Below are 27,678 nucleotides of genomic sequence, written 5' to 3'. Positions count from 1 at the left end.
GTTTTACTTAAAACTTAGTTTTTCATGAGCGTACATTCGCTAACGTATTTTTCTACTCCATTTACTCCGTATAAAACTCTCGGTGACGAAAGAGACATACTAGCAATTTCTGTTCACATGTGAAATGTTCGCTTGGTGAAGGGATATAAGTCCCAAAAATGCATGAAAAATTTATAAAGACACTTAAATTAAATATAAAAAAAATTAACTTATGGTTAGTAAGAAGATTTTGAAATGCAGCTACCTTAATAAAAGCTGATTAGTCAGTTTGAATAAATATATGATTTATACTAGGAATCTATTAAATGTATATTTCAAACATTTGTGTCAAGAAAAAACTAGATTAACTAGTCTTCGTTAATTTAATTGGCATCTATTTTAATTGGCAAGCTGTGCGATTTTTTGTATCCAGTCCTCATAACCCACACTATTTTGGCTTACTTTGTGCTTTACTAGCTCAGTCACTATTAAGGACTCCTTGTCGAAGTTTACGAGTAATAACAAATCAATTAATTTACAAAGCGTATAGCACTTAAAATTATTCAACTTGAAATTCTCCAGTAGGACTGCTTGCAGACTTTGTAAAAACTTCATATTCTCTACTTCCGTTGTAATGTAGAGCGACTCATGGTTAATTTTTGCTAAACCCTCAATGAGTGTAAATATTAAACCTTCAAAGAAATTCTCATTTTTAATATTAAATATAATGCTAGCTATACTGAGCAGCAAATGCGGTAGCTCGTAACGAAACTCGTGGGCACGTATCAAACAAATTGCGGCCAGTTTACGTACTTTCTCATAATTATGTGACAACAGTGTCCACATGGAAGTCCGAAACTCCATCAATGCCGTGATATCGTCGGGATCGTTCATTAGTACATGCTCAACTTTGACAAAGAACTCTAAGAAGAGTATAACAGAACGTGTGGAATTGATAGATACATCACTTTTGGCACAATAACGTAACATATAAGCATAAGCTTGTGGCAGCTTCCTAATAATATCATTATGCGTAATTTCTGCTGATTCCCAAGCCATGGGTGTTTCAAATTCCGTACTCTGTTTTTGACCCACAATTTTAGGTATTAGTGCACCAAATAATTGTAGTGCTGCATTACAAATCACCCAATCCGGATTATCAATGCACTTTATAGCGGACATTACGATTTCGTTTTGATATTGTGTCATGGCTTCACGCAACTCTGCATCTCTGAGGAGAACGCAAAGATAGTGCAGTGTTAAAGCCTCTAAACGATCGAAATTTGAGTCAACGACTTCAGCGGTTCTAGTTGTGTTTAGAATAGTCAGTATTTTGTTAATAGCTCCCTTTAATAAAGGACGTCCGCGCGGTACTTCGTTTTTTACAATATGTAGAAACATAATGGAGAAACCGGCTCCACGGCGTGTATTGCTGACCTGTTGTTCATCAAAGAAGAGCAATTCTATGCAATCATGCAATAATTTGTAAGCACTACTATTGGGTGCCATCTGTTTCGTAATGCATTTGCTTAGTTTACCTATAAACACAAAAGTAAAATTAATTGTGAAAGTAGAGTGCGATTTGCATTAATTTACCAATACTTAGTCCGGCTGCTTCAATTGCGCCTTTATGTCGACAGCGTCTTAGCACAGTTGTGTTGATTTTAAGACATAACTCTAAGCTACTTAAATCTGTTGCACACTGAACACTAGTGGGCACCAATAAACAGCCAATGGTGGTAGCTAAGTCACAACATGCCTAAAAATAGAATATAATCATATTTAATATAATTATAAAAAAATATGTACTGTTCGTAGGTATGAAGATTATGTAGGGATATTGGAACTAATTCAGATACATAAAGAAATATTGCTAACACAATTTGGTGATGCCATAAATCAATAACCCCTATTAAACTTTGGGACGTAGCCCCACCGTTCGGAATCACCGAAACGCTTTTATTAGGTTTAGCAAAAAATCACACGTAACCTACATATAGACTACAGACACTTCTTTATTTCGACATTAATATGAGGTGGACAAGATTATGCGATTAGGACACACAAATGGAATCGATGGATACATAAGTTTAAGAAAGTCTGGATCAGTTGCATACACAGTTTAATTTAGGTAAAAATTATACAGCTTTACGGCAAGCCTCGATATCTCGAAAACTAAGCCAAAACAGTATATAAAGTGGTGGAAGAACCGTTGTCAAATTGACATCTCTGGAAAATCGAAATTGCGGTATTTAATTAATTTCACTTACCTTAAATGTGAGCCAAAAGGACATTAGCAAAAATATGCGACTCTTCTCTGCACATTTTGTTTCATACGCACTTCTCTCTATTAATAAATTGAGACTTTCATCCATATCCTGAAAGCTTGCTGCAGTATTAATCTGTTCCTCGTCCTCTACACCAGAAAGTTTGGTTAAATTTAAGTACTTCAATAATTCATTAGAAATGTTGTGCAATAGGATGAGTTCTTCCCAATGATTGACGGTGTTCAAGCTCTTTTGATGAAATAAAATTTCATTCAATATATTCACATAACCAAACAAATGGCATCTGGTATTCAACGTCAAAAATGGATCCAACTTGAACTGTGCGAACTCCCACTTAAGGCTATGGAGTGCACTATTGTACAATTCACAAGCATCTGATTTGTGTTCCTCACTGCTCATGCATTGTACGGCTACTTTTGTGTAGAATGTCGTTAGCACACACTCTTCCACAACGATGCGACGTGCGTAGTCCTTGCAGATATCAAAAGCATATGAATCGATATAGTTCAGTTCACGAAGCAGTGAGACTATCAATTCCAATACATCATCAAAACCAAAAGGATCATTAAGCAAATCCAAAAGCTTCATAACTACATCCCTTTCATTAAAAGCCTTTTGTTCCACCAGAAATGCACCCAATTTTTGATTGTGAGCTATACAACAGTTTTTTGAATTTTTCTCGATAGTTTGTGCGTAAAGTGACTTCAGTAACTGCTCCAATAGCTTAAGCGAGAATATCTTTGGTTGATAAAGAACGCTGACAATGTTATCTTCAATTATGTACTGTAATTGCTGAAAGAAAGCTATGATGCTCGCCTCTAAAGAACTTCCACTCTCAGCCGCCAACTTGTTATATGTTTTGGCTACGTAATTGATGATGTTCGGTATCTTGTCCAAAATATTATTACGGAACTGTGCATTCTGTATACCCTTATGATGATTTATAAATGCAATAATAAATTCTAGGCAGTCCTCAATGGCAAAGTTATCAATATTGTCTACAATGACTTTATAGATTAAAATTTGAGTTTCCGTGTGGAACTGAAAACAGTTTGTGATCAACACGGTACTTATTTTGAAGAAATGCAGCTTGGATGTGTCGAAAATTTGCCTAGCAAACATGCTGAAAATAAGTACTAGACGATAATTTTCAGCTTCATCCTCGATGCTGTCCCAATTATCCAGCACACCAGCGATTTCGGTCTTTTGTTGCAACAAATTAAAAATATTTTGCTTTTGTGTGATGCGTCCAAACCATTGGCCATAAAAATTTTGCAATTCCTTAATGTTACCAGTTACTAGAATATTCACACAAAGGTCAATTAGTTCTGTGGAATTTTGTTTACTCAAACTTTTCACCACATATTGACTGGCAGCCAATAAATTTTTATATCTCAAGCTCAAACGTATACCCTCGAAAAAGTCGCTTCTCTGCTCCTTACTCAATAAATCATGCAAGCAATGCGAATTCAATATGCAACTTAAAATGTAAAGCTTGTAACGACTTGTCCATGGCCAGAATTCTGTAATCAACACAAAGTACTTCGTTGCTACGCTCAGTTGCTTGCAACCAAAATTTAGCAATAAAATTATTTCCTCTCGCAAACCACTTTGCGGCTGTTGCAAACAGCAGTAGGCATGCTCCAATGGCAACTCCAAATTCAGTTGTGGAAATTTCTTACAAAGTAAATTTAAAGCTTTTAATATTGACAAAATCGCGCATGAATTGTGTTCCACTGCTGTTGACAGCGCAGCAAGACTAACATCTCGCAATTCCTCTGCATTTAGGCATTTGGCTTTATCAGTCAACAATATTGCATATAGTAAATTGAATCCATTCTCTTGCTTTAGTAGATCTCCCACCTGTTCGAAATGTTCATCCTGCAGATCAAACTTTTGCTGCAACTGGTAATAGGCACGATAAGCCAAATTTAACAACACTTGATTGACTGGTTGCAAATCTGTGGTGCCTTCACTGGTTGCATTTTTTATCAGCTGCGCAAGTTGCTGTAATACATTCTCAGCTTCAGTTTTATTCTTGGGAAGATTCGGCAGTTGCTGTATTTAATTTTGGGCAGGGCATTAAAAAACCATTTGCTTTATAATAGTTTTCATTACTTACCTGTATAAAGTTCTTATTTTTCTCAGTCAACTCCTTTGGCAGCGAATTTAATTCATCCAAAATTGTCATATTTATATATTTTATTTTTTATTGAAAATACAAAACATTTTTATTATTTTGCGAAGCGGTTGATTCTTTACATTGTGGTCGCGTGCAATTGTTGTGATGTTTGTTGTTGTTGCTCAAATGTCAAAGTAACAGTGGGCAAAAATACGCAAACAATTTGATAACATTAAGTAAACTGTCGAAGCGATGGCGATTGTATGTATCAAAGTATATACAACGTTGTTTTTTAAAATATCAGTTTGTGAGAATAGTTTAGTTAATATAAACTAAAATAAAATTAAATCGCTTTATTTTGAACACTAACGAATAATGAAACACGACATTTGTTGTTTTTATGTTTCAAATCATTACATATAGTACTAAGAACTAACATATGACATTTCATAAATATATCATCTCTTATTGATTTTACTAACTGTAAAATATTATTAATTAGAGCAGTTAATTTAACTTCTGTATTATTGTAGATATAGTTTAACCAAAATTTAATTAAATTCAAATGCTACATCTAGTAGCTTTAGTTAACTTGCTGATTCAAATTACTCTTTACATACATATATATGTATTATATATATGAATAGTTCTTATTAAACAACTTTATCCAATTTTCAATTGTAAATCTAGAAATTTAAAAACGTTTTTGTATTTTACATCACCCTTTCAATAGAACGAAATACTTTCGCACCTTCTCTTTATACTGAATTCACACGAGAGTTTTATTTTATTTTAATTTTAGCTCTCATTTCAAATTATTCTTGATTTCGACAGGAAAACAACTTTAATTCAATAAGGTTAATATGAGAAATTTGACAGCTGAAAATAGAATTGAATGTAATTTCAACAAAATCAAGTTGATTTTAACTTGGACATTTGACCGTAGTACAGTATTCCGCAGTACAAACTTATGCTATTGTAAATAATTTTAAGGATTGAATGAAATTTTCATACAAAATGAAACAAAACTGTTATTTATCATATCTAGATAACATATGTGCAAAGTATTTATCATATGTATATATTATATGTGCAAAGTATTTAGTGAAAGTAGTTAAAAACTGAAGACTTATGATAAATCTGATAAACAGATTACAATAAAAAGTCGTGTGATTATATATTTTTGCTTTTTGATTTCAAATGTCAGCTAAAATTACAATTAAAATCCTCGTGTGAATTCAGTATTAAGTTCCATAGTTTACAAAACACGTTTACACAATTTTCATAAATTGTATGTAGGGTGTAGATTCTTACTTACAATACATATATATGAAATTTGTAATTAAGAAACAAAATTATATATACTTTTAAATTTTCAAGTATAAAGGCATAAATGTTTTAATTCTTATATAAAGATGCATAAGATTTAAATATTCTAAATTTTTTTGTTTATTTATTATCTATTATTATTATAAATATTGTAAGTGGTGTACCGTAAAATATTTCTTTGAGTTCATTTGCTCATACGAATAAGAGCAGCTCGTAAGATATTATACCGTACATGATTTGTTTGAATGTGCTTTCACTCTGCGTTTATTACGTTTCCTACTGTTTCAATAATGTATAAAAGTTTTTATTTTTATATATAAAATTCTCGCTAAAGTCTGGTCAGTGTAAGTGACGAATTAGATCAGTGCATAGTGCTTCGGAAAACAAAATATTTATAATTTTCAATTTGCTACATCTAGTAACAACATGCATTTGCAAAAATTACACAAAAACATAATAAAAACAAAGTGTAAATTTTGAACTTTAACACAAGACTTTGTCTCTTCACATCTTTCCCATATTTCGGCTTCATATATCAATTTTTATTGTGTGCTTTTCATAAACAAAATGGAGACGACGAAATCGCAACTAACATTAGCCACACAGCAAGAAAAAATTTCACATTACACGTAAATAAACAATAAAATTTGCAAAAATTAATACAATTTAAACTACTAATGGAAATGTTTTTACAGATACTTAAAAGAATTTCGAGTGGAACAGTGTCAGTCGTTTCTACAGCACAAATGCAATCAGCATCGTCCGTTTATTTGCTTCAATTGGCATTTTCAAAATCAACGTCGGCGTCGTCCTTTAAGAAAACGCGATGGAACATTTAATTATAGCGCTGATAATTATTGTACAAAATATGATGAAACTACCGGGATTTGTCCAGATGGTGATGAGTAAGTAAATATGTGAATATGTGCCTGAATAGTGAAAAGAAAATTTTTAAGCTGAAGTTCAAACTACTCCCCCCTACAATTCAATTGGAAATTTTTTTGCGTTGTTTCTTTTCTATTTTATGTATTCTCCATCATTCTTCAGTATTACTTTGTGCTGTTACTTTTGTGTTGTTGTGTTGTTTTTTTTCTGTACATTTTCTATCGCCTTCTGTTTTGATTGTGCTTCGTTCAGTTTTGTTTGCATATGAGTTTCACTTTTTTTTTTCGACTGCTCTAACAGTTTTTAAACGAAATGCACAGAACAAAAACAAAAATCAAAATATGATAACCAAAAAAATAGTAATAAAAAGGGAAAGGGAAATAGTCTGATTACAAACAAAAAATATCAGCAACGTCAACAATAGTTTTGTTATGAAAGGAAGATTGGAAGATTGTGTATATGAAAACAAAAGAGCAAATAACAAATAATTTTATAATAAGATATATTAATTTAAAGCGGGAAAGTAAATTTTATATATATAAGACAACAATAATCACTCCTATCAATATATTTAATGTAATATATATTGTATGTAATACATGACATACACAATTTATAGAGAATTTACATACTATGAAAGTGGCATAGTGTGGGCCTCAAACTCTATTCCCATTAAAATTACAACGCAATTTGTCATACCACCAATCACACCAACTGCCAACTGCATACGTCATTATTACTTAGCTTTTGCAGGAACTTTATTTGTCCTTTGTCTGTGCTTGGTTCGTAGTAAAAATGAAAGTGAAAATTTTTTTGTGTATATGTGTGAACGTGAACGCAGCAAATTCGTACACAAGAAGAAATTCCCGCTCAGCTCGTTAATCGGGTCGATTGTGTTTTGTGTGTTCTGTGCGTTCTGCATGGGGTGGAGGGTGACAAGAAGTGGTAGTGTTGCTGTTGGCCCATTTCCTTTTGCAAAACAACAACTCGATTCAATGAATTTCCTCTTTCCTCCTTATAACAATGCATATATGCCGCCGTTACTGCTACAAGTGTGTGCGTCATTGTTTTTGATTCTTGTTTTTGTGTGTTTTGTTTTTGTTATATTTTATCGTTCATTCTCGTTTTCTTTATTTTGATCCAATTACTTAGGAAGGGTGTGTGTTTTGCTGCTTGAGAATTGCTGCTTAGACGCTCTTTTTTTTTGTTTTGGTTTTGGTTTTGTGTATCTATTTTGGTGTTATGAAAATGTGTGGGTGAAGCGGCGAAAATGTTAAATGTAATACGCAATTACTCATTTCATTTGTTTATGTTTCTCCGATTATTTAATATTATCTTTATTATTATAAATTTATTTCACATTTATTTGTAAACAAATTATTATATCGGCTTGCCGCCGCCATAGAGAAGAATAAAATAAATGTTGGGAAAGGTAATAAATGCGATATTAGCTTTTAATATTGGAGGTGGGGTAAAAAAAATTAAGTAGAAAATTTTTGGTGAGGGCTACATTTTTTATAAAGCATTTGGCAAGAAAAAAAAATTATTTAATTAAATTCATTAAAATAAATTATAATCTTTTTAATTTATTTATTGACCTGTTTTTTATAATGGTTTTTATATATTTTTTTTATTATTCGGCTATAGGTCAGTTGTTTAATACTTTTTTTTATTTTTTTATAGACAATAGACTGAAGGGCATGACGTTGATATAATAGTTTTAGTAAAATTAATTTATGTTAGATCGTGATCCTGATATATTAAAAAAAATATATATATCATATATATTATATTATTAAAATATATATAAAAAAAAATATTAAACAAACTTTGAATTCTTTAACAAAAAGTGATCTATAGCCGAATGATAAAAACAAATATATTAAAAAAAATTATAAAATGGAAAAAAACAATAGACACATTTACTTTTACGTGGATTCTATTGTATTCTTGATTTGCTAAAAAGACTGTTCTAGTGCTAATATTCTAATCGTGATTTTTTTCATGTATTGGATCCGATAGATATTAAAATTTACTTTTTAAATAACGTCTATATATAACGTATATAAATAACGTATACTTTTGTCATCTCATATGCACCAGAACATAGGTGCGTAAAGATCTATATTATATAACGAACCAGACCCTATATAAGTTATAGTCTTGATACTCCTAAAATGTTGCTATAAACTTTAAAATTTTCAATTAAAGTCATAATCTTCTGACAATCTATAGATTATATGTCTGTGTAATAAAGACAAATTAAGATAACATATTGTGGGTTCAACAAAAAAGCTAGGGAAAATGTGTATTCATGCTTTCATCTTAACGCCTATTCCAAAAGTATTATAAGCTGAGTTTCGAATAGTTCCTAAAAACTCAGCATAAAATCAAATATAATAACTTAAATTAATCGTTCTTATTAAATACTCAATATATTGTATTGAACAGAATTTTTTATTGGAATATTCTACTAAAAATTGACGGTTTAAGGAGTGGCTGGTTTAACCTTTCGAAACCAATCGTTTGTTCAGACGAACAATTACGTTAGCCTCTCCTAAAACTTGTTACAGCAAGTCGCTGTGTTATTGACCAGGTGCTGTGTGAAACTTACTAAAAACAAACGGTTATAGGCGTTACTTGTCCTGTGTTTTGGAACAATTCAACTAAATAAGAGTAGTCTAGTAAATTTAAACGATTTTAGGGACGGCTGGTTCTATGTTTCGGTACCTGTTGTTAAGACTGTGTATATCACAAGTGTGTATATCTGTGCAATAACTACTAAAAATATTAGGGTTCGACTACAATATGTATACTTAATACTAGCTAGAAAATCAAAATAAAACTATCATTGAAAGATAAATATTTTAATAATAATAAGTTGTGATTTAATGTCAGTTATGATGGAAGTGACTATTTTACTTAATAGAAACTATTGTATTAGGTAGATACGTTTCGAAAAGTATTGAACCACAACAATAAAAATTCTTTTTATATTCTTTTAATTAACGCTTACTCTGAGCTTTAAATTTGGCAGGGTTTAAGTTTAAACCTTGGTACTTCTAGTCTTAATAAATTATTCATGAAGAATTAAAAATAAGAAATAATTTCAAGAACACTAATGATGGATATATGGTCAGCCAAAAATTCAATAATTTTAATAGCATAAAGTTAAAAGACAAATCTAATAATAAGAGACAAAAAACTAATCACATAAATCCGATCCATCGACAAAAAAGTATTGAAATTGTTTTTTTCTGTAGATGTAGATTTCGTCAGGAAGATATGCTCGACCTCTAATCTACTTTTATAAAGTCGACCAAGTGATCATACTCATTATTGAGTAAAAGTACTTAAGACACTAAAACTCGTATTATCAAACACCATAAGTAAGGCAAACGAAATGGTAATTGAATACTATGAATTGTCACTGTTATCCGTTATTTAAATTAAAATGATCTTGTTACTAACTGAACATCTTCTTCAACATCAACACTATAATAACATGGTCGGCCGAGTGTTATTGTTGTAGTCTTGCAAGGGTCTGGCTGTGTAATTCCTTATAGAACTGCTGAACTGCACTTAGTTGTCAAACTTGAGGAGTGGATCCGGGACGTAGATCCGTGCGTTCTTGGAACCTTTAACACTATAGTATCATGGTCGGCCCAGTATGAACTTTCTGCTTAGTGGACTCCTAGTTAGTAGTGGTATATTATGACTGGTTCAATAGTTAATTGAAAACCAAAATATATTTTCATGTTATATAGATTTCTTTTATTTGCTAGTTGGGTTTAATATAGATTATCATATACGAATAATTTTCATTACAAATTTATTAATTTTATATACATTTATTTTACAGTTGCCCTTTCTTACATCGTACAGCTGGCGATACAGAACGGCGTTATCATTTACGATACTACAAAACTTGCATGTGTGTGCATGATACAGATAGTCGAGGCTATTGTGTAAAAAATGGACATCATTGTGCATTTGCTCACGGTTTAACGGATCAACGTCCGCCAGTATACGATATTAAAGAATTGGAAGCATTACAGAGCTCAGAAAACACATTGGATGGCACAACGTCACAGAATGCACTCGATAAAGAGCGTAATCTAATGAATGAAGATCCTAAATGGCAAGATTCTAATTATGTTTTAGCTAATTACAAAACAGAACCATGCAAGCGCCCACCACGCTTGTGTCGACAAGGATATGCTTGTCCACAATATCACAATAGTAAAGATAAGCGGCGTAGTCCAAGAAAATTTAAATATAGGTATGTACATTGATATACAATATATAAATATATATATAAATTTCGAATAAACACAACTTATACAACGTTTATGTTTTATTATAGATCAACACCTTGTCCAAATGTGAAGCATGGTGAAGAATGGGGTGAACCTGGTAATTGTGAAGCAGGTGACAATTGTCAATACTGTCACACACGCACCGAACAGCAATTTCATCCTGAAATTTATAAGTCGACTAAATGCAATGATGTGCAACAGGCAGGTTATTGTCCACGTAGCGTGTTTTGCGCTTTTGCACATGTGGAACGTAAGTTAACAACCAAACACAAGCATTTGTTAGTTTTCTTAATATATATTTAAGCTATTTTCCACAACCATTTTATTAAGCTATTGTTACGTTTTGAATAATCAATTTTTCTATTATTAAAGTTATAATTACTACTTGCTAACAAGACAAACAATTTTATTTATTTTAATATTAAATATCTCTTAATATTGTTGCTGTTTTCATTTGGCGCACTCAAAATCAATATCAAAATTTTTTACTTACCCACCAATGTTATGCATTTCGGCTCTTCATTTCACCATTTGAGAACAGCTTCAGAATGTGCATAAACAAAATTCCTGCACTTTATTAAGTTTATTTTTGTTTTTCTTTTTGTTTTTTATTTATTCCATTTTTAATATCAAACCAAAATGCATCAACTACAATCAATCAAACAATTATCATCATAACTCTCTCTCAAATGCATCGTTAATTGTTAACATTAAATAAAATATATACTCGTATGATATCCAATCACATAAAGCATATATAATAACTGAAGAAAAACCACGTGAACTTGATGGATTAACAACAAATATTGCTTTGAGCGAGTTAATATCAAGTGCACTACCTCCTGATATCAAATCAAAGGAAACAAACAACAAACCGCCTGGATTAATGGCAATTGGTGATAATGTATGTATTTTATCTATATATGTATTAATTATTATATATCAATAACACAAATGCACTTTACTATTACTTCCACGTTATATGACTCTTTATTATTACTTTCTATATACTAGTGTCTTATCAATTCACTCATAATATTTTTTATACTACATGTTATACTAGCGCCATCTATAATGCGTGTTCTTATAAATCAAATAAAAAATACTTTTAGTATAGAAGTTAGAATCTTGTGAGAACCTATTTATTTATTTACCTATTTTCTATGAAGGAAAGTGAAGGAAAGTAAAGTTTGGTAGTAATTGGAGTAGTAAGAACAACTTACTATAAGCCTTACTTTTAAAGAATAAAAAAGTACAACTTATCAAATTAAGTTGTATTCTGAATTTTTTAGTCACTATTATGACTTATATGTAGGGATCAGTAGAGCTGTCTCTTTGTATAACTGTTGCTGAATAAACTATTATTAAAATAATGTATTGCTAAAAATCCGCAGAGATCTATTTTCAAAAGTACGCACATTATGTCTAAATTATAAGAATATTTTGATGTTGTTTCGATATAGTCTTATAAATAATATAGCTTTCTATTGTAGTACATATATGTTGTAATGCATTATATATATATCACAGTTAAGTACAGCATAGCCGTGATTTTTATTATCTGTCCAATATAAGTAATTTCTCAACTAGGGACAAACCATCTCTTTTTCTTAATTTCACAAATCATCTACTATGGTAGATGATGGTACCTACAACATTTCTCTTAAAATTGTTTTAACAATATAAAGAGAATATATCTTCATTTCAATTTATTAATTATTTATAATATATAACGGTATATTTAATTTATAAACTTGAATAAAAATAATTATTATATTAATAATAGTATTAAATAAGTTATAATATTTAATTTATTTTTAATAGATTTGATTACATATTTTGATAATAAGTAATAAAATTAAATAAATAAAATAATATATTATAAAATTTAATTAATTTCTAATAATTAAATAATATTACATCATTTTCTTAATTTCTAATCAATTTATTGAAAATATGTTACAAATCTATAAATAATTCTAACATATGTAATCAAATAATATAATTTAGGTTTAAATGAAATAAAATTTATATAATATAATAATAATATATAATATAAAAATAATATATAATATTAAAATTATAAAAAATATTATAATAATATGTAATATTTAAATAATATATAATATAATATTTTATTATATAATAATACAAAATTTATTATTATATGTAAATAATAATATATAACATAATAAGCTATAATAATAAGCTGTAATAATTTTAAACATACTATTTCTAATAAAAATATATTTATTAATATATTTATTATAAGCTTATAATGCATATAGGCTTATAATGCATATAAGCTTATAATGATTTTTAGAACATTTTTTTTTAAATTTAAAATTAAAAAAATTAATATACAACTGATAACATCGAATAATAAAAATAAATAATTTATATAAAATTTTACTATAACTTATAAAACTAGTTAGCATAACTTTCACGAGAGGAAGCTATAAAACAATAGGGGTTTGATATTAGTACTTTCCACCTTAGAGCTTCTCTATATATTAGGTTTATGAAATTAACTTATGGATTTACTTATGATTGAAAATTATTGCTCAAATAGTAATTAAACAGTTTTTATATGAGAAGTGAGTTCTACCTTTTGACACCCTAACATATTCTGTCTATTGTGTTCACACACTAATCATACATAACGTCCTACTATTATTATCCAATACTACTTTTTCATATTATAAATTATTTGTTTAATGTTTGGTTTTATTCTCCTTTGTAGTTGTTGGGTATTGATAGTAATGATACGAATAACATTTTAGTAAATGCATTGGAAAAATCAACAAATCAAAGCAAATTTATTAATTTTTCTTTACCTTTGGATAAACTTTGTGAGTATAAAATTATTATTAGAATTTTAAATATTTCGTATGTGTTACTTTTTTAAATTTGAAGAATGCTTATGGTTGTGGATAAATTGCATTTAATTATATAATTTTATTTTGTGTAATTTAAAATCAAAAACATATTTTGTTTATATATATAAAAAAACAGCCTGTACCATTGATGATCCTCGTGAAAATTCACTCTCAGCCAGTTTAGCAAATTCAAGTTTAATGTCAAGATCTTCAGCGCCAATTAACATTCCTAATTCATCATTAAATAACTCATTGAATGGTAATATTATTTCAATTAAACAAACTTTATATTAGAAATTTCTACTTCTTTAATTAATATGAAAAAAAAATTTTTTTTTATGTTTTCAGATTTCAATTCTGGTGGTTTTGCTGTTAACATTCCTAGCAGTTCACTCAATTATAGTCCAACAAATCATACAAATTTATTTAGCGTTTCTGATGCATTCAACTATAGTAGCTCGAATTCGAATAAACTCAGCAATTCACTTACAGCAACACAAAATGATAGTAATAGTTTATTTTTCCCTTCTCGTATAATATCACCAGGCTTTACCGATGGGCTCTCCTTAAGTCCTGCAGTTAGGTAAGTTTTTATTTAATTTTATATATACATATATTTATATAAATTAATCTTTGTTTTATTCTTTGTGTTTTCAGAATAAGTGAATTGAGTTCAATACGTGATGAGTTGACAAGCAGCTCAGTAGGAAATAGTTTATTTGAAAACAGTTTGAATGCAACAAAAAATGCATTTTCTTTACAATCACTACAAAATCAAAATAATTCGGATGTTGGACGTTTCAGCGCTGAAATAATGTCAAAAAATGCACAAATTATAAAACTATCGAATCGTATTGATGATATTACTAGAAAAGTAAGTGATATAATTTGATGAAGGCATTAACCTTCATGATTTTTCTGTGTTCACTTTTAAAAATCTCACAATTCTGCTAAGCAAATATGGGATTAGGCTGTGCATACAAGAATTTGAGTTCAATCTATGCTTGGCTTTACCTCATTGAAGTGAATATGTTAGGTTTATCTTCTTAGACCCAGTTTGCTTTTAATTAAAGTTTTACCCACCTACCAGCATTTTCTCACTGCTAAATAATCTCTATTTTCTCACATATTCTATATTCTATACACATATTTCATGTTATCAGCTCGATAGATTTTTGCGAGCAAAGATTTTGTTTTAAATTTAATTTAATTGGAGTCATTACGTACTGCGTACCACGTTGCCGATAGTGGTAAGCAATTTTTGGTCGTCTGTTTGGAAGCGTGGCTGCGAGGCATAGCTCTGATGACTTAAGGAACTTTAATGTGAAGATATGGTTTTCAATACTGGTGACTATCGATATAGTCCGCAATAGGTACATACCCTTTTGTTAAAAGACCTAACACAAACATTATCCGTGAACTAAAAAACGGATGAATTTGTACCTACTTTACAAGCAGAATTTCGTGCACTTTAAGGCACAGCCATGAATTACTAGTTTCCAACTTCTTTTCCATTTATCTTTTCATCAATAATATTAATTTATGTACATAATATAAAACTTGAACACATATTTATATTGTTTTATTTTATATTTAGATTAATTTAGTTGAATTACAACGTGACAAAGCTAAACAGGAGGCTCTAGAATGGAAGGAACGTTATGACATAGCCCAAACGCAATTAAATCTATCAACAGAATTACGTAATTTATCTATACAAAAATTAAAGCAATTACAGGTAAATTATATATTTATAATCTTAACAAATTTTAAATTAAATGACTTATTTTTTTTCTCATCTAGTCGAAATTACGAGGCGATTTAGAGGATGTTGAAAAAGTATTATATTTAGAAAATGCGAAGAAATGCATGAAGTGCGAGGAAAATAATCGCACTGTGACACTTGATCCATGCAATCATTTCTTGCTTTGCGATAGCTGCGCCTGTTCCGTGACAGAATGTCCTTACTGTCAAGTTCCAGTTGTAACAACGCACACTTAAATGAGTTTTGTAAGGTAAACTACAAAAAATAGCAAAACAAAAAAAAAGAAAAGAAACTAATACTGTAATAATTTAGAACAGATATAATATAATAGGTACACTAAAAAATTATAGAACAAAAATAATTAGATGAAAACAAATTTATAATTTTAAATTTAATATTAATGTGTAGCATATGCAAAGATTATAGAATTGAAAAAAAGAATATATATACTATATATATATAGACATATTAACAATGTTTAATAGAAGCGAACAAGCGAACTAATTAAAAGCGTAAATGGTTTACATATGCTTGTAGTATTTTATAATTGCATATATAAAATATGCATTGCGAAGAACAATTTTTTTTCTTTGTTAAAAACTCGTGTGTGTTTTTGATTTCAAACGTCTTTACATATTTGTTTTCTGTTTACTATTATTAAATTAAATTGTTTTTACTTTAAAGCACTATAAGCTTAAAAACATACAAACATTGCAACGATAATATTTTATATAAAAATTGTATTAAGATTTTTTAAAACGTTCCAAAACATTTTTTACTCAATGCATCTTAAGTCCACTTTTGCATTTTGTTAGTTCAGTTTTTTCTTAATATTTTTTTTTTAGTTTGTATGAAATTTTAAAAATATTGTTTTATATTTAAAACCGCTTATTAAAATTTTATTTTTGTAAAATTAGTTTTTAATTTATATTGAATATAAAAATGTTGTATAAAAAAATAATTATTCACAGCTTTATCGAAATTTATATTTAAATTTATAATTTTATGCAAAAGACTTTTATTTGTGTTACGATTGTTTATGTGATTATTATAAAGCTATTGATTCAATTATGCATATAATTGTAATTATATATTTATTATTACTACTATTAAACTGTTTATATTATTACTATAATAACAATAGCAATAAAATTAGTTATTATTATTAATATTATATATATAATATTAATTATATATTATTTTTATTATTACAATTGCTACTATTATTACTGTAATATTAATAGCTATAAAATATATTAATAATAATTGTTATTAAAGTTATAGCAAAATTGTTGCTTTTTGCTATTAAAATTAGCAAAAATTTATTATTTCATTTAGTTATATTTTCTTCTTATTTTTTTTTTCCAAATTACTGATGTTTGGACACGTAATTAAATTTCCTTAAAGCTGTTCTTTACGAAATTGAAGTTCCTTCAGGTTAAAAGTATAATATTGATTTTTAACCGAATGTTATTTTATTCGGGTTACTCTAAACTAAGTTTGATTGTTTAGATTTTTTTTAATAACTTTGACTAAAACCTTACAGTTTTTTAACTTTCCTAAAAATTAATTTTTATTATATTGGCGCTTATTCTTTTTATTTTTTATATTTAATTTTAAACATTTTTTAAATTTTAATATTATTTATATTAACAACTTTTTATAATGATTTCTTAAAATTTTTTATTTTACTTTATGAAAAATTTTGTAATACAATTTTTTATTTTGTTTTGAATCTCAAATCAAATTTAATAAAAATTATGCGTCTTTTTGTGTATACATATACATTTAAATACTGTTAATTAATTCAATTAAAACTATATATAAGAATTTTTGAAAATTTTCAAACATTATGTGAAACAAAGTATTTCTTTTTAGTATGATGTATACTTCTTATAAAGATTATATTTGGAGCAAATAAATATTTATACATATTCATTTGTATCATCTTACATATTTAATATATTAAAATTTGTATTTATCAATATTTTTCCTTGTAATACATTATTCTTTTTTTTCTCCATATATTTGGTAGTTAATTTTTTGCTTATAAAAATCTGTTTATTTATATACAACAGCTTATTTATATTCAACAAACAATGATCTGCCAATTATTTTCACATATCTTTTCAGCAAAGTAGATCCAGTTCATTGTTTACTGAAACATGGCAAATATTAAATTATACAGATATATAATAAATTGATTAATTAAAAAATTTTTATTCATATATATTTTTAATTGTAATTGGTTTATTTGTTTTTTTTTCGCTTTATTTTCTGTAGACTTTTTCTTGCTTAAAAATTTTCCTTTTAATTTTATTAAAGGATTTTTCTTTTAACAAAATCTATTTTAAAATTCTATTGTTACTGAAATATTTTAATTTTGTTTTCATTTTTAGTATACAATTATAACAAATATAGATTGTATTATAATGGAAATATATATGCAAAAGTGCTTGAACATATTAAAAGTTTAACTTTATCATAGCATATGTATATTTGAGCTATATCATATAGACTTAGAAATAATACAATATAGAGATTTTTACTGAAATTCTACTCTATTCCATAGTACCGCAGTCATTTGAAAATTTAAATTTAATTCTATATTCAGTATTCAAGAATTTTCTTTACTTTTAAAATAAACTAGATTTATTTAGAGTGAAGGTATTAATATAAATTAATATCTTTTATTATTTCTTTCTCGGTCTTTGATTAAAGCTATAAACAATATTTTCTAAAAATTTCTTATACTTTGGAATCTGCTTACAAATCCCTTCTTAGCCAGAATTATTTTTTAAAACCTTTTTTGAACTTTTTAAAGGTAATGATATAAAACAAATATTTTGTTTTTAGTAAAAACCAATTTATATATTTTAATTTTAATTTTACTTACAAAAATTGTCATACTCACTCACTGATATATTTTTATTTTTAGTAAATAATTTAGTATTATTTTTTTAGAAAATTATGTGCTACTTTGTTTTTTAAAAGTAAACTTTTTCAATGTGTTTATAATACTATAAACAATAATTTTATGTTAATATTACAGCTTAAATTCAAGGTTTGCTTATCATGACAAAGAAAACACTTGTTTCTTGTAAACCAAAAAACAAATTTATATTGATTTTTTATTCTAGAATTAATATTTTATGAAAGAAAAGCATATATGTTTTAACAAATATATCTCCAAATGTCAAATTAAACATGTAAAAGAGTAACAAATCCACCATAAAAAGCCTAAATTTTAATAAAACACTTTCATACTAATATACTAATATTTAAAAAGATAAATGGAATGATGACGAAAAGTTGACTGAATTTACAAACAAAATATTAAGAAAAATAATACAAAAACCAATTTATGCTTTTAATAGATATTGAAGTTAGTACTTGATAAATAATTTAAATAAATATGAAATTGCTTAAATTGCACAATTAAAAAATTATGAAAAACAGTTTAAAATTATTTTTGTGACTTGCAATTCATTAATGTTAATTTCATTTAAAAATAATATATATTTTAATATGCATTAATTTTAGCGCCAACTGTATTAATAGAAAAATATAAGAAAATATTTTGTTTAACAATTTATTAACAATTTCTGCAAAACACTACAGGTTTCTAAAGTATACTTCTTGGCATTTATAAAGAAATAAAGAAAAAGTAATGAAAAAAATCACAAATATAAAAATAATATTAAACATATGTAGCATTTTTCAATTTATAAATATATATATTTTTTATTAAGAAATTAGCAATGGAAAATCTAAACTTTATAATCTTAGTTTGTGATAAGCTTTAATATATAAAACATATTATATTGTAATACATGTATTACATATAGGAAATGACGATTTTATTTGCTTAAGTTTTATTAAATAATTTTCTAAAAATTCTGCCTAAAAGCATGCTACTTTAATTAATATACTTAATAAGTTAAATAATGTATACATTATATGCACATTTTACAATCTATTGTTTATAACATATGTTATTTTTTTTAAAAGGAAAAATATGATTTCAATTATTATGATTTTTTTAATTATTATTAATCAATACAAATGATGAAAGTGCTTCATGGTTGAACTCTAATTGTCTTATATTATGGGATATTTTATGCAATACATACAGCCAAAGTATATAATGGAAAAAATATTTTTATAAAATATAAAAATGTAAAAATAAATATTTTTTTTTGTTTTACAAAATGTAACAAATTGTAGACAAATTTATAAAAGTAATTAAATTTTTAACTATTAACGATGCATTATTATAATTACATTGAAGTCTCGCCTACTCTTTAAACATAAACCATTTTCTTATTACTATGAAATAATGAAGTAATATAGTTTTATATTTCTTTATAATAGGAATATTTTATAAAAAATGCATTAGCTTCCATTTTTTAAATTTATAAAAGTACTTTTCATTTTAATATATTTTTAAAAAATGTATTTGTTTTAATTCTACGTTTAAAACTTTAATAAGTTGACACTAAAGCCTTTAATATTAATTGATTGGTATATATATTTATTTATACAAAAAAAAACATATAAATTTATATATATTAATCAGAATGTTAATGATATATATTAATTCTTTGTATGAAATTCCTTTTTTGCTTTATATATTTTTTATTTTTTTTATTAAAACAATAATTTATTTTCTTATGTATACATTTTATTTTAAATACTTATATAATATTTTTTATTTGGGTAATTTTATTAATGACTTTTTCAAAATTTTTAATTATTTTTTACAAATTAATTAAAAAAAATTCTTTAAGAACGCGGGAAATAATAGATAAATCATTTTACATCTTTAATAAATTGGTATAAATTATAAAACTTTAAAACTCATTTATCTTTATTCCACTGCCAAGCAGTTGTAATGCCATTTTAAAAATGGAAATGTTTTAGGTAAAAATATAGATGTGTTTTTATTACATCATTTTCATGAAAGAGTTCAACCTACTCATTTTAATCCTTAAATAATTATTAATATTTTTAAACAAAATCTATACATTTCTACAATTTTGAAAATTATATAAATTTGTTTTTTTTTATTTCTACACTAACTCTAAAATTAAAATTTTATCATGCTATAAATACACAAAACAAATATATATATTAGTATATATAAATATATACATATAGACAGACATATTATTATTAACAATTGGTGTAATTAGATTTTGAAACATATTTTTATTAATAATAGAATTGTTACAAAAGTTATTTAAAATATATATTTATATAGAAATTGGTGTGTAGAAAATAATTAAATATTAATATTAAATACATATATATATATGTATATATATATTTTATTTACATTAAAAGAAGAAACAAATTGAATCAAATAAAAACATACATAAAAAACTAGCGTGATTTTTTAAACAATAATAAAACATAAACAGCGAATATAAATATATACATATATATATGCATCAAATTGTACAATATACATAAATACGTAATTTAAAAAAAAAAACAATAATTATAATAGTAAAATATGCACAAAATTGTAACATTTTTTTATTAAAAATAAACTGTTTTGAAAGAAAAGTAGAGAGTATACAAGTGCATATATATATGAAAAGAGTTGGCTTTAAATAATTTAATTTATTTTTTATTTTATTATAATTTTAAATAATTTTTTATGATTCCAAAAATAACAAAATATAATTAATTACAACATTTTTATTATATATAATTTTTAAATTAATTCAAATATTTTTGCATTCAAAATATAACAGCGTGAAAAGATAATTATTTAATAATATATAATAGTTTATGAAAATAATAAAAATATTTTTTATAAATAGCAATTTAAATATTTTTTTTCTCTTAATTTAATAATTATTACATATTTTTTTATACATTATTATTTAAAAAAGAAATTAGTTATACTAAAAATACAATATTACTTTTACTTAAATAAATGTGTGATTCATATGTGATGCGCAATAAAAACATATAACAAAAATTACTTTTAAATAATAATAATAATATATGTGATCCACGTTAAAAATAAAAGATAAGAAAAAAAAAGAAAATCATAAAAAATTAATCAAAATTCTAAATAAGCACAATTAATAATCATCTGCTTCATAAAAAGTTTAAGCAATTTAATTTTTTTCATGTTAAGCAATTTTAATTTTTTATTGTTAAAAATTTTTTGTTTTATATATATTGGTGGTATCAGAAGAATTCAAAATTTACCTATACGTATAGAATTAAAAATTTTTTTTTTTTAAATTTTATAAGTGTTTTATATAACTTTTTGTTTCATCAGTAGATTATTATTACAATTATTTTTTTAAATATTTCAATTTTATTTAATATTTTTCTGTATAAAAAATTTGGATTTCAAATATATATTTTTAATTTAATTTATTTTTTTTTAATTCTTTTTATTTTTTTTAAATTCTATTTACTATTATTTTTATTTATTTTTATTAATTTTATTTATGTTTATTATTTGTATTTATTTTTATTAATTGTATTTATTTTTTTAATTGTATTTATTTTTTTTGTATTTATTTTGTTTTTAATTATATTTTTTTTTAAATTCTATTTATTTTATTAAATTCTATTTATTTTTTAAATTTTATTTTTTTTTTTAATTACATTAATTTTGTTTTTTAATTTTATTTATTTTGTTTTTAATTCTAATTATTTTTTTTTAATAATATATATTTTTTCATTCTATTTATTTTTTTATAATTTTTTTTTGTTTAGTTTTATTGTTATTTTATTTTGTTGTTATTTTTTTTAGTTCTTATTTATTTTAGTTATTATTAATTTTTTTATTTATTTATTTTTTTATTTGTTTGTTTTTTTATTTATTTATTTTTTTATTTATTTATTTTTATTTTCATTTATTTACTTTTGTTTTAATATATTAAATTTTCTTTTTATTTCCTTATTTTTGTTTTCATTAATCTGTTTTTGTCTTTGTGCTATTTGGTTTTTATTTATTTTCTAATTTTTATAAATTATTTTTTAAAAAATATTTTTTAAAAATCACTTTTTTTATTTTTAATTGAAATTATTAATTATTTATTGTATTTTTTAATTATTTAAATTGTCTTACTTTTTATTCATGTTTTCTTATGTTGCCCATTTTTATTTATTATGGTTTGGTGCTTATTAGTTTTATAAATACTTACTTTTCATTGCTTTATTTATATATTTTTTAAAATTTTTATATTAAGTATATGACAATAAAATAAAAAATTGCTTAACATAAATAATAATAAAATTTATAAAACGTTTAAAATAAATTTGTTTAAATCTTAAAGGAAACATTTTAAATCAAATAACTTGGTTTTGTAGTTAGTAATTAAATAGTTAACAATAAAATAAGAAATGATATGCAACAGTTAATTAAGAACAATAAACAATCAATTTATATAAACAAACAAAAAAAAAAGAAACACCACAAAGAAAGCAGGATACTATAATAATAAAAAAAGATTTATAGAGAATATATTAAAAAGAACTTAGGTAACTCAGCAATTAAATAAGCAATTTGTCAAATTCTAATAAAAAAAATTAATTTTTATTACAAAATAAACTGAAAACCTTGCGAAAATGCACTGCATAAAATAAAAAAAACTGAACACCGAATAGGAATTTTATAGATAATTTAAAAAATAATATAAAGAAATCTACAACAAAAGTAACAAAAAGAACTGTTGAGCAAAGAAAACAATGCGATATATGATATATAAAAAATTGTTAGATTAAAAAATAGTTTAGAAACAGATAAGAAAAGATATATACCAACCGACCCACTAAGACATTAATTATCAACTGCGTATGCAGAACTTATTAAAGAAACAATTTGAAAACAAAGAAACTGAAATGTATCTTCAATAAAAACTAAATTTTTTTAAATAAAATAAAATAAAATTTATAACGATTTTACTAACAACAAATTTCTTTACTAATTTTATATTTGACACTAACACCTACGATACAAAGTGATACAGACACAGGCTAAGCTCTACTATTTATGATAAATGTAAATGAAATATTTAGAAATTATATACAAAATTTTTTTATACAACTTTTTGTGATTTATTTTCTTTACCGTATACAATAAAAACAAAAACAAAAACAAAAATAAAAACATAAAGTGAAATATTTAATAAAACCAAAATATATGTATAAAAAATTTCTAGATACAAAAATAGAAGGCAGCGTATAGGGTGATCAGTAAGCAAAATGCTTAAGTAAAAAGTTTAAAATAAAATTGAATTTGCAATTTGAAAAAACAAAAAAAAAAAACAAATACAAAAAATAGAATAAAAAATTAAAAGCAATTAAAACTCTAAATAATAATAATATAAAAAATACAAAAAAAAAAAATAAATAAAAAATAATTTGTTAGTTAAACGTTGAAAATAAATTAAAAAATAATAACAATAATTATGAATAAAAAATTGTGAACTAATTTTAAAATATATTTATAAATTTATAATTTAAAGAATAGAAATGCATTTTTCAAATTTATTAGATATAAATAACAATGATTAAAATTATTTAAAAAAAGTATTACAAACAAATTATTACAAAAATTATGTAGTTATTTTAGTTATTTAAAAACTTGTTACTTACAAAAAAATTTATTAAAAATTAAAAAATTAAAATATACAAAAATTAAAAAAAAAAAAATCTAGCAATTTTTAAATGATAAATAAATTAAAATGAGAAATGGCGCCAAAAATAAAACTAAAATTCATTAAACAAAAAGTGGCACTAAGTCAGAAAATGAATCAATTGGCAGAATTTACAAATATAGCAAATAAATATAAAAATTATATTTATGAAACAACTATATATACATATATAAGAAATCAACTAGTATTATAACAAATTATATAGAAATACAAAAATATATTTAAAAAATTATTATGTATGATATAACAATTTAAAAGTATAAAATTAACAAATTTAAAACTTTAAAAATGTAATTAAAAAAATGCAAAAAAATAAATAATTCAAATGTGTTAAAAAAACTATTATTTTGAATTTTTCAAACATAATTCCAGTCCAATCTGAGAACCTTTAAAGAACAGTTTTCAAACATCTATCGCAAAAATAGCATCTCTTTAAGAAGACATAACTCCCTTATCAAATAGAAAGAAAACAACTTGACAAGTCTACGAATTTGGCTACGTCCCAAAGTTCTAAGGATAACATTTCTCAATTAGGAAAAGGGCCACGAAAATTTTAAACACATGAGGTGGAGTACAGATTTCTCCTCATTCGCAGAGTCACAGCCCCGATAAAAAGTCTTTAAAGAGTAGACCAAGTTCTATTGCATGCCTTTCCAATATAAAGTAACCATCACAGCCCCGATATAAAGTCTTTAGAGGGTAGACTAAGTTCTATTTAGTTCTATTTATTTATTACACCAACTATAAGTATCAAAAAATCCTAAACTAAAGCAATTAGGGTTACCATTAAAAATTTCTGATAACAAAAAATGGCTTACTTGTAATATTTTTATTTTCTAATGAAATACAATAAATAAAAAACATTCAGTTTTTGTAATCGGCACTATTGTTGCGGGCGTTACAATTTCATAAAGATTTTGATAGGTCCCAATATTCTCAGCTATTTCTTTTTACTTGTATATGTTTTCGTCGGAATATTTAATTCTTGCGTTTATAGTGCTATCTCAAAGCACTATAGAACCATAAAATAAATGAAGAAAAATGTGCTAAAGTCAAACTACTAATTAACAGAACTAAGTAAAAAAAGAAGAAAATAATTTCATAAAAACTTTGTGTATAAGCAATTTCAATATTAAAAGTTTCACTTAGCAGCACTAAAAAATGTAAGAAAAATTTTATAAAAAATCACTACAACAACAAAAATTCTTTTTTATATTATTTTAATTGAATTTTTGACTGGCCATACAGCTGTTTCGAGTAATGTTGAATACTAATCATCAGTGGTCTTGAAAATAATTCTTGTATGTAATTATTCGTAAATAATTTTTTGAGACTACAAGTACCAATTACCTGCAAGAAACAATTAAAAATAAAAATTTAATTAATTAATTCAATTATTCTACAGCTGGTTTATGAATTCGTTCTAATATTAACACAGCAAGTGAATTTGTCAATAAAACTTTCACAGCAAATTAGCAAAACTCATACTTCACATATTTGACATAAAAGTTAAGTACAGCTTTGGGTCAGTTGGTTAAGGAGCGTTGACTCTGAGCTTCAACTGTGGCAGGGCACTAGTTCGATTCCTAGTACTTGCAGTCTCAAAAAATTATTTATGAATAATTAAATATAAGAATTTTATCCAAGACCAGGGATGATGGGTATTTGACAATACTCGAAACAGCTGTATGGTCAACCAAAAATTATTTTAATTAAAATAATTTAAAATAGTATTTTTGTTGTTGTAGTTTATTACTTTTCGCAAAACCTCTTTATGAAATATACTAGTTTCTATTAAATATAATAGTGACTTTCGTAAAATATTTTTTTTTTGGGGAGATGATTCATGTACGTCTCTGACTGGTATGAAGTTGACGTTTTACATTATAGTTATTTTTATTTTTTTTTTCTGGTTCTAATAGCTCCCATTAAATTTATTACAATTATCTCAGTTATTTAATTATTGCTGTAAAAAACATAAATAATTCACTTGATTAATAATTAACAGTGCCGATGCATTGATTCAATACACACTTCCTGATAATGTGAGTAGCATTAAAGTTTCGATCACACGCATATTTGGATTATCTCGGTTCACATTAAATGCCTCACATTAAATTTTATCTTCTGCAGTTCTGACGAGTCTTGTGAGAATTTCTTACATCCAAACGTTGTAGCAGTACCTTTCTGTGTGAGTGAATCCTTGGGATCCGTTCTCGTGCATTTCTCGCTTTAAAATTTTTAATAAACTGCGATGGATTTGTTTTCTTCTTTTTCTGCTCTATTTCTTTTCCTTTTTTTTTGCATCTGTTATATAGAATTTTTTCAATTTTCGAGCTGCTGCTCGTGGCATAAAAACGCAAATATATTGTGACTTTTAAACCGCAAAAGCCGCAAAGCAGCGACACGAACATGAACACCGACAGCAGAAGAATTGAAGAATTCTTCGGCAACTGACTAACTGCGGTCTTGCTGCCTTCGTCGCTACATTGAAGTCTACGACATATCGTTAACTTAAGCTTCGTCATCACCTTATTCGAGCTAAATAGATTTTTGGATTTTTATGTGCTTGCGGCTTCTTTTCTTCGTTCTACTTAATGTAGAATTGCTCCAGGCAATGGTATCCATTATAATAACAACAACAACAAAAAATAATAACATCTGAAATATTTGAGGTAATTGGAAATTATATTTTAAAGACACTTAAGAACATAATGAATTAAAATTAATTTTGGTTATTATATATATGTGTGTATATATGCTACTACATGTACGAAATTATATATATACATACATGCGTAGCTATCATTTAATAACTGTAGGATAATATATCATTTATAAGACTTATTGCAAAATAGCAGATTTTCATAATGAATTAAATTAATTCATAGACATACTAATAACTATCTTAGAATCATGTCATCATCATTAGTAGTGCAACGAAACCAACTCAATATTACAGTATCAATGCCACTGCATATTAAGAACACATTTAATAAGACGATGTACTCTGTAAGAATTTTGCTGCGGTTGTGACTTTGTGGATGAGAAAGAAACTAAGCTCAGTCTCATATATCAGTGCTTATCATTGGCTAGGAGAAGATTTCAAAGTAGACTCTTATCAAAGGCTCTTTTTATAACGACCTAACATTAAAATCATCCTTTGGACTTAGTCAAATACATAAACTTCTAGGGTTTGTTCCTTCTTTTTTCCTGAATGGGAAAGTCGTGTATTCTCAAAAAAAAGTGATTCATGCGCTAGTTGCTTGGAACTTCTATCCTTCATGTGGTCGCATGGACTGTTCCTTATTCATTTGTTATTCACAAGTATTTGTATTTTTTATCAATTCAGTCTAAGTGCAGAAGGCGAATACTCCAACTTGAGAGAAAGTGCCAACACCAAATACATGCCATTATTT

At 25.6% G+C, this 27,678-nt stretch overlaps 2 protein-coding genes across 4 annotated transcripts; one reads left to right on the top strand and one right to left on the bottom strand.

Moving 5' to 3' along the window:
• Window positions 1-3: 3 nt before the first annotated feature.
• On the bottom strand, window positions 4-4,791 carry LOC119679484. 2 transcript variants are annotated; one of them, XR_005252404.1, is made up of 5 exons: window positions 4,390-4,791; window positions 2,250-4,325; window positions 1,576-1,738; window positions 245-1,517; window positions 4-182 (listed from the first exon to the last, which is right to left on the bottom strand). XR_005252404.1 is itself a non-coding variant. In XM_038091865.1 (4 exons), exons 1-4 carry the CDS (start codon window positions 4,456-4,458, stop codon window positions 379-381), a joined length of 3,447 nt encoding a protein of 1,148 aa, XP_037947793.1. In that variant the 5' UTR covers window positions 4,459-4,791; the 3' UTR covers window positions 4-378. The 2 variants fall into 2 exon arrangements, 1 of the variants encoding a protein (XP_037947793.1); XM_038091865.1 differs by having other exon boundaries at window positions 4-1,517.
• Window positions 4,792-6,195: 1,404 nt separating this feature from the next.
• LOC119681766 (RING finger protein unkempt) lies at window positions 6,196-15,849 on the top strand. Of its 2 annotated transcripts, XM_038095043.1 has the most exons (11): window positions 6,196-6,347; window positions 6,414-6,623; window positions 10,466-10,885; window positions 10,970-11,172; window positions 11,675-11,826; window positions 13,666-13,774; window positions 13,938-14,060; window positions 14,150-14,384; window positions 14,459-14,675; window positions 15,399-15,539; window positions 15,605-15,849. In XM_038095043.1, the coding sequence occupies exons 1-11, from the start codon at window positions 6,286-6,288 to the stop codon at window positions 15,800-15,802; spliced, it is 2,070 nt and encodes a 689-aa protein (XP_037950971.1). In that variant the 5' UTR covers window positions 6,196-6,285; the 3' UTR covers window positions 15,803-15,849. The 2 variants fall into 2 exon arrangements, with proteins under 2 accessions (XP_037950971.1, XP_037950972.1); XM_038095044.1 differs by lacking the exons at window positions 11,675-11,826; window positions 13,666-13,774 and having other exon boundaries at window positions 6,197-6,347.
• Window positions 15,850-27,678: the final 11,829 nt, after the last annotated feature.

The sequence above is a fragment of the Teleopsis dalmanni genome, chromosome 2, assembly GCF_002237135.1.
Source record: "Teleopsis dalmanni isolate 2A chromosome 2, ASM223713v2, whole genome shotgun sequence".
Lineage (NCBI taxonomy): Eukaryota > Metazoa > Arthropoda > Insecta > Diptera > Diopsidae > Teleopsis > Teleopsis dalmanni.
The sequence above is the reverse complement of the archived record's forward strand: the minus strand, read 5'-3'. Positions and strand labels throughout refer to the sequence as shown.

Bases quoted from the DNA above. Each gene is read 5' to 3' on its own strand.
- LOC119679484 (XM_038091865.1), bottom strand. From the start codon at position 4,458: ATGACAATTTTGGATGAATTAAATTCGCTGCCAAAGGAGTTGACTGAG. The intron at 4,326-4,389 runs GTAAGTAATGAA...AATTAAATACAG, and splicing joins AAAATAAGAACTTTATACAG to CAACTGCCGAATCTTCCCAA. The intron at 1,518-1,575 runs GTAAATTAATGC...TTGTGTTTATAG, and splicing joins AGCAGCCGGACTAAGTATTG to GTAAACTAAGCAAATGCATT.
- LOC119681766 (XM_038095043.1), top strand. From the start codon at position 6,286: ATGGAGACGACGAAATCGCAACTAACATTAGCCACACAGCAAGAAAAA. The intron at 10,886-10,969 runs GTATGTACATTG...GTTTTATTATAG, and splicing joins CCAAGAAAATTTAAATATAG to ATCAACACCTTGTCCAAATG. The intron at 14,676-15,398 runs GTAAGTGATATA...TTTTATATTTAG, and splicing joins TTGATGATATTACTAGAAAA to ATTAATTTAGTTGAATTACA.